This window comes from Solanum pennellii, chromosome 3 (genome assembly GCF_001406875.1).
Source record: "Solanum pennellii chromosome 3, SPENNV200".
NCBI lineage: Eukaryota > Viridiplantae > Streptophyta > Magnoliopsida > Solanales > Solanaceae > Solanum > Solanum pennellii.
The window spans coordinates 2,749,112-2,764,629 of record NC_028639.1 but is presented as its reverse complement, the minus strand read 5'-3'; the positions used below and the strand labels follow the sequence as shown (position 1 = coordinate 2,764,629).

General features: G+C 33.0%; 3 protein-coding genes across 3 annotated transcripts; all 3 read right to left on the bottom strand.

Moving 5' to 3' along the window:
- Positions 1-966: 966 nt before the first annotated feature.
- LOC107013966 (protein DETOXIFICATION 35-like) lies at positions 967-3,657 on the bottom strand. Its single transcript, XM_015213843.2, has 7 exons — positions 3,072-3,657; positions 2,369-2,994; positions 2,167-2,223; positions 1,860-2,098; positions 1,643-1,761; positions 1,465-1,551; positions 967-1,270 (listed from the first exon to the last, which is right to left on the bottom strand). The coding sequence occupies exons 1-7, from the start codon at positions 3,354-3,356 to the stop codon at positions 1,199-1,201; spliced, it is 1,485 nt and encodes a 494-aa protein (XP_015069329.1). The 5' UTR covers positions 3,357-3,657; the 3' UTR covers positions 967-1,198.
- A 2,460-nt stretch (positions 3,658-6,117) lies between these two features.
- Positions 6,118-9,483, bottom strand: LOC107012790 (protein DETOXIFICATION 35-like). Its single transcript, XM_015212716.2, has 7 exons — positions 9,105-9,483; positions 7,560-8,185; positions 7,269-7,325; positions 6,952-7,190; positions 6,738-6,856; positions 6,571-6,657; positions 6,118-6,433 (listed from the first exon to the last, which is right to left on the bottom strand). The coding sequence occupies exons 1-7, from the start codon at positions 9,393-9,395 to the stop codon at positions 6,341-6,343; spliced, it is 1,512 nt and encodes a 503-aa protein (XP_015068202.1). The 5' UTR covers positions 9,396-9,483; the 3' UTR covers positions 6,118-6,340.
- Positions 9,484-10,814: 1,331 nt separating this feature from the next.
- LOC107015148 (protein DETOXIFICATION 35-like) lies at positions 10,815-14,218 on the bottom strand. The gene is made up of 7 exons (XM_015215329.2): positions 13,892-14,218; positions 12,363-12,988; positions 12,191-12,247; positions 11,644-11,882; positions 11,448-11,566; positions 11,207-11,293; positions 10,815-11,084 (listed from the first exon to the last, which is right to left on the bottom strand). The coding sequence occupies exons 1-7, from the start codon at positions 14,177-14,179 to the stop codon at positions 10,980-10,982; spliced, it is 1,521 nt and encodes a 506-aa protein (XP_015070815.1). The 5' UTR covers positions 14,180-14,218; the 3' UTR covers positions 10,815-10,979.
- Between the last annotated feature and the right edge of the window lie 1,300 nt (positions 14,219-15,518).

Below are 15,518 nucleotides of genomic sequence, written 5' to 3'. Positions count from 1 at the left end.
TGCATACCTCACTTCATCCCTCTCTTTCGTCTTCCTTGTTGTTCTCCATTACTCCAACCTTCAATATTTTCTTTTTTTTCTTCATTATTCAATAATTTTTTAAGTCACTTTAAAGAAGTAAATTCATTATAATATTCACATTATCTTTTTCGAACCATTCCAACGAATTTACCCATTTGGAAAAAGAATTTTTTTGAAAATCAATTTTTTCTTGACAACTCAAATAAGAAGTGAAGATTGCATAAAATGGTTGATCCAAAAAAAAATATAAATTTATGAGAAATATTTGAACGGATCTATAAATCAAAATGCGTCAATCAAAATTTAAGAAAGTTTACATTTGTCAAATCGACACCAATAATATAGCATGAATTGACGTCAATAAAATGACATTAGCATTAAATCTTACAAATAAATAAAAGACTAGTGAAATGAAAATTGTAAATAGAGGTGGAGATTAAGATGGAGGAGGACATGTTTCAATGGAGAAAGATGTGTATTGAGAAACACAATAAAATAAAATAAAAATTTAAGAAATTAAAAAGGGGACTTACTAATTTCATTCACCTCTTATTAAGAATATTTACACATTTTCAAGATTTAATATATATAAAAAATTATTTAAATATTTTATTATATATAAGTTAGTAAAAAAAACAATTTGTAGGACTTTAAAAATTCAATTTTTTTTCTCTGTTTTCACTTTTCACCCACTTTCAAAAGAGCGCACTCACTCTTTCTGCCACATCATCCCTCAATAGTGTTTTAATCACTTTGAGAGATGTTAAAGAGAGTATTTATACACATAATTTAAGTGTTAAAAAGTAAGTAATGCAACTAAATTTTGAAGTGTTTTATGTGTTTTCTCAATACAAATATACAATTGTCACTTTAGAACTTCATTTTGAATAATAGCAGTAAAGTACTATTTTCTTTTCTTATAGTGCGAAAATGAAAAAAATAGAGTAAGATAAAATATCGTAGTATTTTCTTTTAAAATGATACGTAAAATTTACTCCTTGAGACCTTAACCCAATATGAAATTGCGGATTAAGAATTGGCATAATACATAAATGTACTATTTAATTTGGCTTCAAATCACATTTATGCCCTTCAACTTTGGGTGTGCATAAGTAGACAGTTAAACTTGTATAAAGTTGAACAAATAGACACACATAGATCGTAGTTCTATAGCCATTCAGATTTTAATTTTCTCTGTTTCTAAGTCTTGATCTCCCCATATCTGCATCCGTTTCGTTGTCTGCTCAACCTGCATTTCCATTTTCTTATTACTACATAACGCTCATTTATACTAAGCATTCTTACTTCATTTCACTAAGTATTTCGAAAAAAAGAGACTATAGTACTTGCTGTCAGCAGAGATGAATTTGGACCAAAATGTCGAACAACATTTTTTATGGAGTTCAATGATAAGAAATACCCGATAACCATTAGTTGACGTACCTCTTTATACCAATCAATTCTATAGAGTACAATTGAGAGTAGCAATGTTTGCAAAGCAAGTCCAGCTATCATTCCTCCCCATAGTCCCTGCAAAACAACACCAGCAGATACTGTTAAAAACAAAATTATAGTATTGTTTCCTATTCAACACAAGTAATTTTCATGAGAATTTAATTACCATGACTCCAAAATTAGCCACAGAACCAAGAACATATCCGAGAGGAATAGCAAAAGCATAGAAAGAACCCAAATTGATGTAAGCCACTAGACCTTGACAACCACATCCAATAGCGACACCTGCAACCCGAAAAGATCATTGTCATGAGACTATGGAGGCCTTAATTATAGGAACAGAACAATGCAATGCAATTAATTAAAGAGCAAACAAACAACACCTGATATGACAGGATGAACACTGCTGAGAAGCATCGTCAATCCAAGAAACTGAGCAAGCTCAGAAACAGATTTGATCAAAACCTCGTCGTCAGTGAAAAGAATGGCAAGGTGATTTCTTACTGCCAATACTACAATCATGCAGAGAATCCCAATGAGAAATGACTGAAATAGTGTGACATATACACTATACTTGGTCGCCCTGGCATGTCCTAGCCCAAGCTCATTTGAGACCCGAACACTGGGAAAACAACAATACATTAACCCCAAACTCTAACCAAAAAGCAGCTTTAGTATCTCATTCATTACCTTATGGCAGCGTTGATTCCGACAAAAAACATTTCCTGCCATTCACTAAGAGTTGAGCTGAAAGATGACAAAAATTGATATGTTTGATGAGGTGTTCAAGTCAATCAACTACAAAGTTTAAGCTCGACTTGTGTATTCCGATTGAATTAAGCATTGCAGAATAATAACAATAATTGGGCAAAAAATTAGACTCGAGACTCACCAAATAGAGAGGGTTCCAACAGCAGTAACCGGATCTTTGAGATATCCTGCAATGAGAACAATACTCATGGGAAACCAAATTTCTAGGGATAGCATAAGAGCCGACTCAATTGACAGTTTAACAAACGGCCACATGTCATTGAATGCAGACCAAGACCATCCCATCCACCCATCCTTGCACTGAAAAACAACGTAACCAAATTGAGCTAGCGCGTTTATCCAGCATACAAGGTTAAGTGATATAGCTGCCCCGGTTAAACCCCAATCGAATACATAAATGAAGAGCCAAAGGAGAAGAGCATGGAGTGATAGAGCCACAAAACCAATCCAAGCCAGCACGCCAACTTTACTCTGGGCTTGAAGAAATTTAGAAGTGGGAATAGTGATAGACAGGGAAAATAATTCAGGTATAATTAACATGGTGAACTTTCCAACAAGAAGCGCAGTATCATGATCTTGCCCTACGAACTGTAGTATAGGAGTGGAAAAAATGTATATTGGTAAGAGAAGGAAGGTAGTGAGCAATAGAATAAGCATCGAGCGTTGTGTGTAAATTCCAAGCATGTGAATTTGCCCAGCACCAAATGCCTGTCCACACAGCGTCTCCAAAGCACTCCCCATGCCCATCTACAGATTTGATCGTAACAAACAAATGAAAATTCTACAAAAATGCACATCAAGAGAAACAGGGGAGAACGACTCACCATGAAGCCGTAACAGAAAGTAGCAACGACAGTCAGAGCAAGGGTAACAGCAGCGAGTTGTGTAGGTCCAAGATGACCACAGAAAACTACAGTGATAGCGTAAAATCCGTATTGACACATGATATTCAAAGCAATTGGGCCTCCAATCTCCCATACCTTTACTGTTTCAATCCAAAACACACCCCACAATTCATTCAAATTCATGCCAGAAATATGCTTGTAGTCACCATCGGAGCCGATAAGATCGTGACCAGACAAGTCATATTCCAATAACCGTGATTCCATTAATTTGAAAAATGGTTGATGCAGAGTAAGTGTTGGTTTTCATATATCTGCACAAATGATCTAAAGTGAAAGAGTTGAATAAACTCATTAATTTGTCTTATGATTTTCCACTGGCAGATGGGGAACACCTAAATAATAAAAAAAATGTGAACAACATACTCTATTCATTAAGTCAATGGAAAAAATGTTTAGTATATTTGACAGATATTATGCGTGCATGTGTTTATTAATTATGGTTTCCACTTCAAGATACCTTGTAACAAAGTCGAATTCAATCCGTAGAAAATTTGGCCAGAATTTGTTCAGAAATAGAAAAAATTTATAATATTTTTTTATTTTAAAATAATTAAAAAAATTTAATCAAAAGATTTTAAAAATAAAAGGATAAAAATGTTTAAAAAAAGTAAATAACATATTGTTATTCCGGCCAAATGAAAAGAATTCTTTCTTTCTTTCTAATTAAGCTTCTCGATTATTGTACACGAAATTATTGAACAATGGAACGCAGATTGCTCCGTGTATTTGGAACTTGGAAGATAACTCTACTAATTTTTAAAGTTAAATTAGATTATGTTAATTTGATATTTTTTTTAAAAAAAAATATTTAAAAAATTATACGAAAAATGCTATATTTTTGCATATCAATATGATAAAAATATACATCATAAAATGTTGATGAAAGTTATTATAATTGTGGACGAAGGAGGAAGTACTATTTTTCTCTTTTGTTGGAGGAGATGAAAACAAGGTTGATTTTTGTGGGTTTTAGACACTCGGGAAAATAAAACATACATAGCCATGTTAATTGATTATGGATCATTTAAATATCGAATTAATTCAATTTAATTTTACTTTAAAAATTAGCTAATTAATCTTTGAAAAGCCAATTGCAATTAAAAGTGGACAACAATTTTATAGGATACAAAACCTCACCTACCCACTCAGATTTCATTCCAAAATGGTTGCGTATATTTAAGGTCAACCTTAAAATCTGAAAGCTACTTAGATATGAATTAACTAATTTATAGGCAATAATTCCATGTTTGCCGCGTTTATCAGTACTTTATTGTCTTTTTAAAAATATTTTATTTTATTTATTTTTTCAATCTATTTTTTTAAATATGAACTCATGAATAATAATAATAATAATAATAATAATAATAATAATTATTCCATAAATTTATATATAAAAATGTAACAATAATATGTCTTTGCAATAAAATATATGTATACCATAAAAATACATGGTATATTTTAGATATAAAAAATTATACCTGTATATACTAAAATATATATTCACATTTATAACAAAAAAATTGCATTAAAAATTTAGCTCATCTATTTCACTGTTATATAAATGTGCCTCTATAATTTCAAATATAAATTGAAGAGCCGCGAATCTCGTAAATGCCTTCATAATTAATGATCATCATGTTTATTAATTTATGGTTCCCACTTCCTAGACACATTGATCATCATGGCCGAGTGTAACACTAAATAACATGAAATTAAGTTTCTTATTGTATTTTTATTTTTAGTATTATTTCTATTTTATTTTATGTGGCATTGTTTGATTTAATATATTATTTAAAAAAAGTATGATTTTTGAAATTTAAGATCCAAAATAATCATTGAATATTTGTGTGGTGATAAATTGTTTCATCAAGGAAAAATAATAATTTTTTAGTTGAATTATTTTCAACTATAGTAAAAGGACATTTTAAGGGCACATAAAATGAGACAAAATGAGTACTTAGTTTCGGTGTTGGTTAAATATAGAATTCCAAAACTAATAATTCTCAAGAATGAAATAGAAAGAACAAAGTTATTTATATATTATTTTTATAAAATGATAAATATTAGAAACAAAAAATAAGAATGACACTTTGGCTAGGGGTGTCAAAAATAAATCCAAACATAGGTAACCCGTCCAATTCGCCCAGAATTTTAAGGGTTGGGCTCAAGATAATTTGAATTGGGTTCAATTTCAACTCATTCAAGCTTAACCCATTTGAACAGAGTTCTCAATTGAGCCCAATTCAATCTACAATTTCAATCCTTTTTAAAACTTTTTATTAAGATATGTTCCTATATTGAAGGTACAAATTATTATCTAGCTAACATCTTTTAGGATTTATCTATCCATTTGTTACTGTTTTAACAAAAAATTCTTGAGCAGAATTCTAAATTGTGATTATAAAAATTAAATATCAATATGTTAAATTATTGAGATTAATCGGGTCAAATTGGGCGGATCAAGACCCAATCCATTTTTTAGCCCATCTGAACCCAATCCATTTGAGCCCAAAGTAAACCTCGGCTGGTCAAGACCCAACCCGATTTTTATTCAACTCATTGTAATATTTCTAATTTCAACTCAACCCGCCCATTTGGCACCCCTAAGCGCCATAAAGCGAAAAACATATATTTCATCAATTTATTAATTGTTTTCTCGGGAAACAAAATTGGTTGGTAATGAAAAATTAAAAAGGAAAAAACCAATATCTTAGAGGAGATTTTTAAATCCACTTGGGTCAAAATTATGATCCTAGTAACTTTTAACTACTTGTTGCAAACCTTTTGCAAGTATCCAACTCAAACATGTGAAAGAAATGATGGTGCTTTAACAAATTTGACCTCCAATACATAGGAAAATAAGTGCTTCCAATTATTTGTTTATAAGATGAAGGATCTTCTACTAATAATCTTTGAAGATAATGACTTTGACATTCCAAATAATTTGAAGAGAAAAGACAAATCATTTGAACAAAAAAAGAGTAGAAGTTATACTATATATATGAAATAAAAATAACAAAATTGTCATTTGCTGACATTATGCAAGTCCAGCCTGTGGAAAAATCTTCTTTTTATCACACCAAAAAGGTAAATCCAAAAATTTATGGACTCAAAAATATTAGCTGTGTGAGGCACCTAATAAAGTTTTTTTTTTGTTTTGAATGTTATGCGTCGATCGCAGCGCTTAATTAAGCCGTTGTGAAATTTGGAATTTGGAGGTTTTTCTCTGTTTCTAAGTCTTGACCTCCCCAGATTCGCATCCGTTCTGTCGTCTGCTCAACCTGCATTTTCATTTTCTCATTACTACTACTGAACACTTATTCATACTGAATGCACTACTTGTTGTGTATACAGTTATCTTGTATCGAGGACGTCCAACATCAAGTGTTATGGAGTTTAAAACCATTATGTCACATACCTCTTTATTCCAGTCAATTCTGTAGAGTACAATTGAGAGTAGTAGTGTTTGCAAAGCTAGTCCACCTATCATTCCTCCCCATAGTCCCTTCAAGAGAAAATCCAAAACCGCGGTACATTAGTGTATATTCATTTCATATACTAGTTTGAGAATGGAAGTTTGTTTACCATGACTCCGAAGTTAGCCACATAGCCAAGAAGATATCCGAGAGGAATACCAAAAATGTAGTAAGAACCCAAATTGATGTAAGCCACGAGACCTTGCCATCCGCCTCCAACAGCAACACCTACAAGCAAAAGTTGGTCCCAGTAAGATTACTGTGAGGACTATCGAGGAGTAAAACTCTCTTTGGTAACAGAACATTTTTAATAAAAGCAACACCTGATATCACAGGCTGAACACTGTTGAGAAGCATTGTTACTCCAAGAAACCAAGCAAGCTCAGAAACAGCTCGTTTCACAAGCTCGCTGTCGGTGAATAGAATGGCTAGATGACTTCTTAATGCAAGTACTACAATCATGCAGAGTATCCCAATGAGAAGTGACTGAAACACTGTAACATATACACTACATTTGGTCGCCCTGGCACGTCCTAGCCCAAGCTCATTTGAGACCCGAACACTGGGAAAACAACAATACATTAACTCAAACTCACACACAAATGAAGTGCATATTTGTGAAGCTTTAGGACTTCATTACCTTATGGCAGCATTGACTCCAATAAAAAACATTGCTTCCCATCCATCGACATTCATGCTGAAAGATGACAACAATTGACATGAATCACGAGCTCACAAAATTTCATCTCATTCACAAAAAGAAAAATAACACAAACTTTCCGTTGCCCGTTTGAGTTGTTCAAGCCAACCAAATACACAGTTTAAGCTCAACTTGCCTACCCTGACTGGATGTTAGGTTGCGTTTTAACGAGCTTAAGCACTGGTATCTTATGCCAAATTTCTAATTAAATAGGAGAGACACAAGACTCACCAAATAGAGAGGGCTCCAACTGCAGTAACTGCATCTTTGAGATGACCAGTGAGGAGAATAATACTCACCATATACCAGGTTTCTACGCATAGCATAACAGCCGATTCAATAGACAGTCTAACAAAGGCCCAAATCTCATCGAATGCAGACCAAGACCATCCCTTCCATCCATCTTTGCACCAAAAAACTACATAAGCAAATTGAGCTAGTGCATTGACCCAGCCTACAAGATTAAAGGATATAGCTGCCCCAGTTAAACCCCAATTGAATACATAAATGAAGAGCCAAAGGAGAATAGCATGGAGTACGAGAGCCACAAAACCAATCCAGGCCAGCACACCAACTTTACTCTGGGCTTGAAGAAATTTTGAAGTGGGAATGTTAACAGAGAGGGAATATAACTCGGGAATGGTTAACATGGCAAACTTCCCAGCAACAACAGCAATATCATGATCTTGGCCTAGGAACTTAAGTATAGGAGTCGCGAAAACATAGATTGGTAAGAGAAGGAAGCTACTCAGCAATAGAATTATCATTGAGCGTTGTGTGTAAACTCCTAGCATGTGTACTTGCCCAGCACCAAATGCCTGTCCACAGAGCGTCTCCAGTGCACTCCCCATGCCTATCTACACATAGATTACATATGCCCATGTAAGAAACTAAGGGATCGTAATAACAGATTGAGAGTTCTGCATTACTGATACATCGTTCCATTTGTAACATAATTCTCAACTAGTTTAACAATTTATTACTCCACACAATCCAATTTTGACTATATTAAAGCTCAAAATATCCAATGCAATGTAATATCTTTCTCGAAATAGAATGTGAAATAAGATTACATTTGATAACAATAACTAAATTGTTGAGCTTAACCAACCCAAAGATACTCTTTTAACTATTTTCTCTTTGGGTCAAACCCGCACAGATTTTGCTAATTAACCAATGTTTTAAACTACCAGTGCGGATTTTGTTAGCACACCCAACAGAACTAGTACGTAACAATCTTGTATTAGAATCAAATTCACGCACACACACTTATGAATGAAGAACACAAGAACTTTCAAGAGAAAGAGATGAGAGATTTAGAGAGAGAAAAAGAAAACCCAATATTTCGTGGTAACACCTCGTAAGTAAACTTCCACGGCGGCGAGGTATATATTTATATTAATAAATCAGAGTATTTTTTATTACAGAAAATAAATAGAGAATAAATAGTAAAGCCTAAAATTTAGGCCGGGGCGCTGCCCCGAACCCCGCCTTCGGATGGAGGCTCCCGCCCCTATAACCCCTGACAACCTCACCGCGCAGGTTAAACCGCGTAAACAATTATATATATTAATCAGGCTCCACAACCTAACATCTTGTATCACTTTTCAAAAAATTACTCCATTTTACCAATTAATTCGATTTTAACAACACAATTCAAAAGTTTCGTAATAATCTGTGTGTAAATCAGACAATGGAATGAATACAACTAGTATTAGGAAATGCACATTAACAACGAAGTGGGAGTAAAAAGGGAAAAAGAGGAGGAAGACGAACCATGAAGCCAAAAATGAAAGTGCCGAGAACAGTTTGAGCAAGGGTAACAGCAGAGAGCTCTGTAGGTCCAAGATGACCACAGAAAGCAACAGTGATAGCATAGAGTCCGTATTGACAGACGATGTTGAAAGCAATTGGGCCTCCAATCTCCCATAGCTTCACTGTCTCAATCCAGAATACATCCCACAATTCATTCATACTCATGCTAGAAATAGGCCGGTAGTCACCGTCGGAGCCGATAAGCTGCCAGTGCTCGCCGGAAAAGTCATTTAGTAATGGTGATTCATCCATTACTCTTGTCTCTGACTAATTGCTTCTTACTTCTCACTTGTTATTGTAGCTTAGAGTAGTTATCTAATTTTTTTTCAACGGGGCAGACAACCAAATAAATAAATAAATATTAAGTTTAACGACTGAATCATTGTTATTCATTGTATAATATATTTTAATTATTATTTAAAATATATTATATTGTATTGTTAAATTTTTTTATTACATAATGAAAATAAATTTGGTATGATTTTTATTATTTTATGTTATTTTTAAATTTATCAAAAAGCTTATAAAAAATTAAGAATAAATTTTAAGAAAATTTAAATTGACTCTGACTTATTTTAACTTGTATGGGATAATTTTATTGCACGTGTTTGGCGGGTACAACATTTCTATTTAGATCCAATCTTTTGAAAAGGTACCAAATCTTTTTACCCATTTCATTTTTTAGCTCACCCATCAAAAGCTTCTTGAAGACACTTATTTACTTCAATGTTTAAATATGTTATCAAGTTTTATATTAATTTTATTTTTTTAAAAAATATTTATGTAAATATGGGTTATCTGAAAATCCATCTATTTTTGTAAAATAATTTTGTTCCTATGATTTCAGCTACGTTTTTCTTCTTCTTTTTTTTTGTCAATTCTTTTAAATTGACTAAAAAAACTGGATCATATAAATTAAACATATATATTTTTGTGTCATGTGATATATTAGGGAGAAATAGTTTTAAAAATATATGTTTGAGGGTAAAATATGGATTCGAAGCCAAAAGAATAGTAAAATTGAGTTAAAATTCCAAAAGAGTAACCCAAAAAAATTAAATCCATACCATACCTAAGGAAACATGTTTTAGAATTTAGAAACATGTTACTCTTTTAATTTAATTTTTTTAAATCTGTCTCAAAAAAAATCATATAGTTGATAAATTTTTCAATTTTAATATTCATGTGATAAGTATAAATTCACAAGATTCAGAAAAAAGAAAGTCTAATTTCATTTTTTTAGTCTATTTCAAAAATTATATTTTTCTCATAATTAGTAAATTTTTCAATTTTAATATTCATGAAATAAATTTAAAATCACAAATCTAAAAAAATAATCTTATCTCATAAATTTCATGCATAATCAAATTGATAAATTAGACTTAGAAATACTTTTTAAATTTTGTGTATCGAGACATAATTGAAAAGGATGAAGTATAAAAATAGGGATATTTGCACGTGAAACTGGTTAGACTGCCTCCACAAATAATAGATTTGTGTTCACACATCCCTCTAAGAAGACGGCGTTAGGTCCTTTATAACGTCCACCTACCATGTAAACTTTGTGCTATACAAATTTTATTTAATTACTTTTTTTTTTTCATCGGGTGTTATATGAAGTCCGATTAAATTTTGATTGCCCATGGCAAGATTGGAGCTCCGACTAACGCCTTTTACCAGAAAAGGATATAAAGAATTTACATACAAGCACAATCTGTACTATTTGAAAATCCACATTTCTATTGCTGAGTGTATAACAAAAGAAACAGATTTGCAAGTTTCAAACTCAAACATAAACATGAAAAAGTACATTATTTCAATGAATCAATCATAAACTTAAGCAACACCACCATTCTCAATAGTTAACTGTCCATCTGTAGATTTCTGTGTTTCAAAATCTTGACCTCCCCACTTGCGCATACGCTCCGTCGTGTCGTTAACCTGTAATTCAACTTTCATTACTATGACACAACTTGTAATATTAGAATTAATACTAGTGACATGTAGGGTCAATTTCATGGTTTTAAAAGTCCAAAACCAAATATTTTAGGCATTTGACATACCTCCTTGTTCCAGTTAGTCTTATACAGTATAATCAAGAGTAGAAGAGTCTGCAAAGCTGCCCCTGCTATCATCCCTAACCAAAGTCCCTGTACGACGCGTAACATAATTTAAAAGCTGTTAGTGAAGCAATGTGAACAATTTTGTTCACCTGAAAGTCTGTTTTCTTGTTGATTTCGATAATAACTGTTAGTTGAGTGATCATCTGAGATATCAACTCAAGAACATAGAAATATCGGTTACCTTTGTTCCTAATTTTGCTACATAACCAAGAAGATATCCAAGAGGGAGTCCAAAAACATAATAGCAACCAAGATTGATATAAGCTACTAAAGCTTGCCATCCACCTCCAACAGCAACCCCTGCAATCAGGATGAAAAAACACGATAATATTGGTGTTCCGAAGCATTAAAACAGAAATGCTGAAGCAAAGCAATACCTGATATAACCGGCTGAACGCTATTAAGGACCATGGTAATCCCTAGAAGGTAAGCAAGATCAGCAACAGCTTCTTGCATCTCCTTGCTGTTTGAAAAGATAATGGCCAGATGATCTCTAGCTACTAGTACAATTACCATGCAGAGTATCCCTATTAGGAGGGACTGAAACACCGTGATGTAGACCGAGTATTTGGTAGCTCTTGGATGTCCTTGCCCCAGTTCATTTGAGACTCGGATGCTGTTGGAAAATTAAAGAGTCGTCAACAACAACAGTATACCAAATGTATTCCGACAGAGTGGGTCTGGGGAGGATAAAGTGTACGCAGACCTACTTCTACCTCTGACTCTGCTCAGAAGGTTAGGTAGAGAGGCTGTTTTCAATAGACCCTCGACTCAAAACAAAGACAGACTAAAAAGACGCAATGGAAGTACAAGAGACAATATGTGTAGTAAACAAAACAACACATAGTAACAGAACAGTTGTAAAATACTACCATAGCACTATGACTACTTGTTCTATTAACCATCAAGATATATTTATATTACCTTATGGCAGCATTAATTCCAATGAAAAGCATGCTCTCCCATCCATTGATGTTCATACTGTGTAAAATACGAAATTTAACATGAATCAGAAATGAACTTGAAAATCTCACCAATAGATGCACAACAAGCTTGACTCGACTCAACGAGCTTAAATGTATCTATCTGTACTCACCAAATTGAAATGGAGCCAACTGCTATGACGGCGTTGTTAAGATGGCCAACAAGGAGAATAATACTCATCATGTACCAAATCTCAAGGCATAACATAACAGCTGAAGCAATAGAAAGTCTCACGAATGCCCAAATCTCATTGAACGCTGACCACGATAACCCTTTCCACCCATCCTTACACCATCCAACAACGTATGCTAATTGAGCAATCGCAGTAAGCCAATTCGTGAGATCAAAGGCTATAGCAGCACCATTAGTACCCCATTCAAGTGTATATATAAAGAGCCAGAGGAACAATGCGTGCACCAGCACAGCTGCGAATCCAATCCCAGCGAGAACATCCACTTTACTCTGAGCTTGAAGAAATTTGGAAGTAGGAAAATTGATAGCAAGTGAAAACAACTGTGGGATGAGTAACATGGTATATCTTCCAGAGAGGTCTGCTATTGCAGTTTCTTGGCCTAGCAACACGAGAAGTGGAGTGGTGAATAAGTAAATGGGCAATAGAAAGACACAAGTAGCTAGCAGGATTATGATGGATCGTTGCATATAAACGCCCAACATGTGAACTTGCCCTGCTCCATATGCCTGTCCACATAGTGTCTCCAATGCACTACCCATTCCCATCTGAAATTAAAGCAAATCACAAGATTATTCAACCATACATGATACATACTGTTGGGTTTTAAAAGGTGCGACTTTTATGAAAAGTTTAACAACTTTTATGAAAAATTGTGATTTTTATGAAATGTTGTGATCTTTTCGAAAGATTGTGATTTTTCGAAAGGTTTGTGATCTTTCCGGTAAGGCATGCACAATAAGAACGTTTTCACACTACTCTTTGTTTCCTATATATTGAGGGATTTCCTCTCATTTTAGCTGAACAAATTTTTCTCGACTTGTTCTACTATTACTAAATCTAGCGTTCAAAGTCTACTTTACTGCAGTTGAGTGGTTTGCTGACACCGTGGTTTTAGGTACCGATACACCTATGAGTAAGATCGTTCTATCCTGGAAGGATATATTCCGTTAACCTCAGGTATATGAGGGGAATAATTTTCTTAAGGGGACATTGTGCATTCAGTGGACTCCATTTTCTTTCTTTGAGAAAAATATATTTATATTGTTTCTTCTATTTTCTCTGCTAGTCTTAATTTTCTAGTTTTGAGAATACCCTTTTACTTTGTTGTTTATTACCAAGTTTCTCAAAGTTTTGTTTTAAGTATCTTAGGAATACAAGACGAAAACAACAGATACAACTAGAATTGAATTTCAAGTTAGTTTTGTCGGGTACAAATCTTTTGTTCTGTTCACGTAGAATTCATTTTAGTACTTAAACTTGTATATAATTGAACAAATAGACACATATATGAACATAATTCATGTAGAATGCCTTGTAGTACATGTATGTCTATTTATTCAATTATATATAAGTTTAAGCGTGCACACAGTTGGAGAACATAAATATCAAATGATTACGTATTATGTGTTTTAAATAAGATGAGAAGGGAAATTAAAGAGAGAGCTAACCATGAAGCCAAAAGAGAAAGTACTAATAACAGTCTGAGCAATAGAAATAGCAGAGAGCTCAACATTTCCAAGATGTCCAACAAATATATTTGTAAGAGAATTCACTCCATATTGGCAGATTATGTTGAATGCTATAGGACCTCCTATTCTCCACAGTTTCAATGTCTCCACACAGAAAATTGCCCACCAATCCTTAGTACTTTTTGCCGGACGGTAGTCCCCGTCCGCCCCGATAAGGTCGTTGCGTTCGCCGGAGCCGGAGTAGCCATTCAGCAACGGTGTCTCCATTGTGAAGTAAGTAAACACTGTGCTTCACACTTTAAAATTTCAAATGATCTTCTAGGCTTGAATATCTTTAATATAAGCAACAAAGCTGCATGTTGATTGGTCCACGTCACTGCCACCTAGGATAAGTAATGGGTCCCATGTATTTTTTATTTTAATTTATTGGAAGTAGGGGAGGGGAAGAGGGGGGTAATTTTAACGAGTTCTTAGCTATTTTTGACGTTGATAATTAGGTTCTAAATTTTATATTTGTATAGGTACATTTTCTCAAGCTTCGATACTGATTATAAGATGATATTCGTACTCTCATAAAAAATATTAAAGTTCAAATAATCGATCAATTATATCGCTAAAAATAGATCGGAATAGTTTTGACCAACCCCCATAGTACATGGAATGATTGTGGTGCGTGCTACTCACCATTCCACAAACTTCAGCCAACTAACATTTTAGGGGAATTCGGATATTGGGACTCACTTATGAACTACAAACACAAATTAAAAAATTATTTAACGTTTTATATTCTGATATTATGAAAAATATATAAATATATAAACGTTAAATTTGAATTTTGTGGTTTTTTTTAATATTTTTAATTTGTAACTATAGATTATATTTTTATTTTTTATTGTTGTAATAGTTGGAGTGAGGGAAGAATGGGGAGTGCGCAACCTTAAAAGTATGTGTCTGGTGAGTAGAAACAATAAAGTACTCATCTTATTGTCATGTAAAATTTAATGATAAATTGTGTATTATTAAATTTAATGATATATTGTGTAAAATTTAATAATCCCTCCAGTTTTTTCAATTTGATGTGTACATTTGTTTTGATTGGAGATTAAAATGAAAAGGTGAAAAATAATCTATTTGATTTTGTTATAAAACTAATTAGTGAGCATGTTCATTACTTTTTCAGTTTTATATTAGTTGATTATTTATTTTACGTGTATATTAAGAAATCATGAACAAAAAATAATTTTACTAATTCATCAATTAAATAACTTTTTATAATTTTACAAACAAATGTGGACACTTTTAAAAAGAATTAATTGCAAGAGTAATTTAGAATTAATATTTTCTTAATTTATTAAGGTGGACAACTAATATGGATAATTATTTTTAGAAAAAATGACAGATTTCTCACATTTAAGTTCTCTTATTACCATTATCTCCTATTAGTTTACAAATCTCCAAAATTTCTCATTTTCGCGCATCACATTAATGTATCAGCGCATCAGATTATGTATCATGTATAAAATGTTCTTCAAATTAGTGTATCATGTATAAAATGTAATGTATCTTATTTAACAATTAATGTATCTCGCGCATCAGATTAATGTAT

Bases quoted from the DNA above. Each gene is read 5' to 3' on its own strand.
- LOC107013966 (XM_015213843.2), bottom strand. From the start codon at position 3,356: ATGGAATCACGGTTATTGGAATATGACTTGTCTGGTCACGATCTTATC. The intron at 2,099-2,166 runs GTAATGAATGAG...TTGTTTTCCCAG, and splicing joins GGAATCAACGCTGCCATAAG to TGTTCGGGTCTCAAATGAGC. The intron at 1,552-1,642 runs GTAATTAAATTC...GTTGTTTTGCAG, and splicing joins TGGCTAATTTTGGAGTCATG to GGACTATGGGGAGGAATGAT.
- LOC107012790 (XM_015212716.2), bottom strand. From the start codon at position 9,395: ATGGATGAATCACCATTACTAAATGACTTTTCCGGCGAGCACTGGCAG. The intron at 6,857-6,951 runs GTGTTGCTTTTA...TTTTGCTTGTAG, and splicing joins TGTTCAGCCTGTGATATCAG to GTGTTGCTGTTGGAGGCGGA. The intron at 6,434-6,570 runs GTATGTGACATA...ATGAAAATGCAG, and splicing joins GAATTGACTGGAATAAAGAG to GTTGAGCAGACGACAGAACG.
- LOC107015148 (XM_015215329.2), bottom strand. From the start codon at position 14,179: ATGGAGACACCGTTGCTGAATGGCTACTCCGGCTCCGGCGAACGCAAC. The intron at 12,248-12,362 runs GTGAGTACAGAT...TATTTTACACAG, and splicing joins GTTGGCTCCATTTCAATTTG to TATGAACATCAATGGATGGG. The intron at 11,883-12,190 runs GTAATATAAATA...ATTTTCCAACAG, and splicing joins GGAATTAATGCTGCCATAAG to CATCCGAGTCTCAAATGAAC.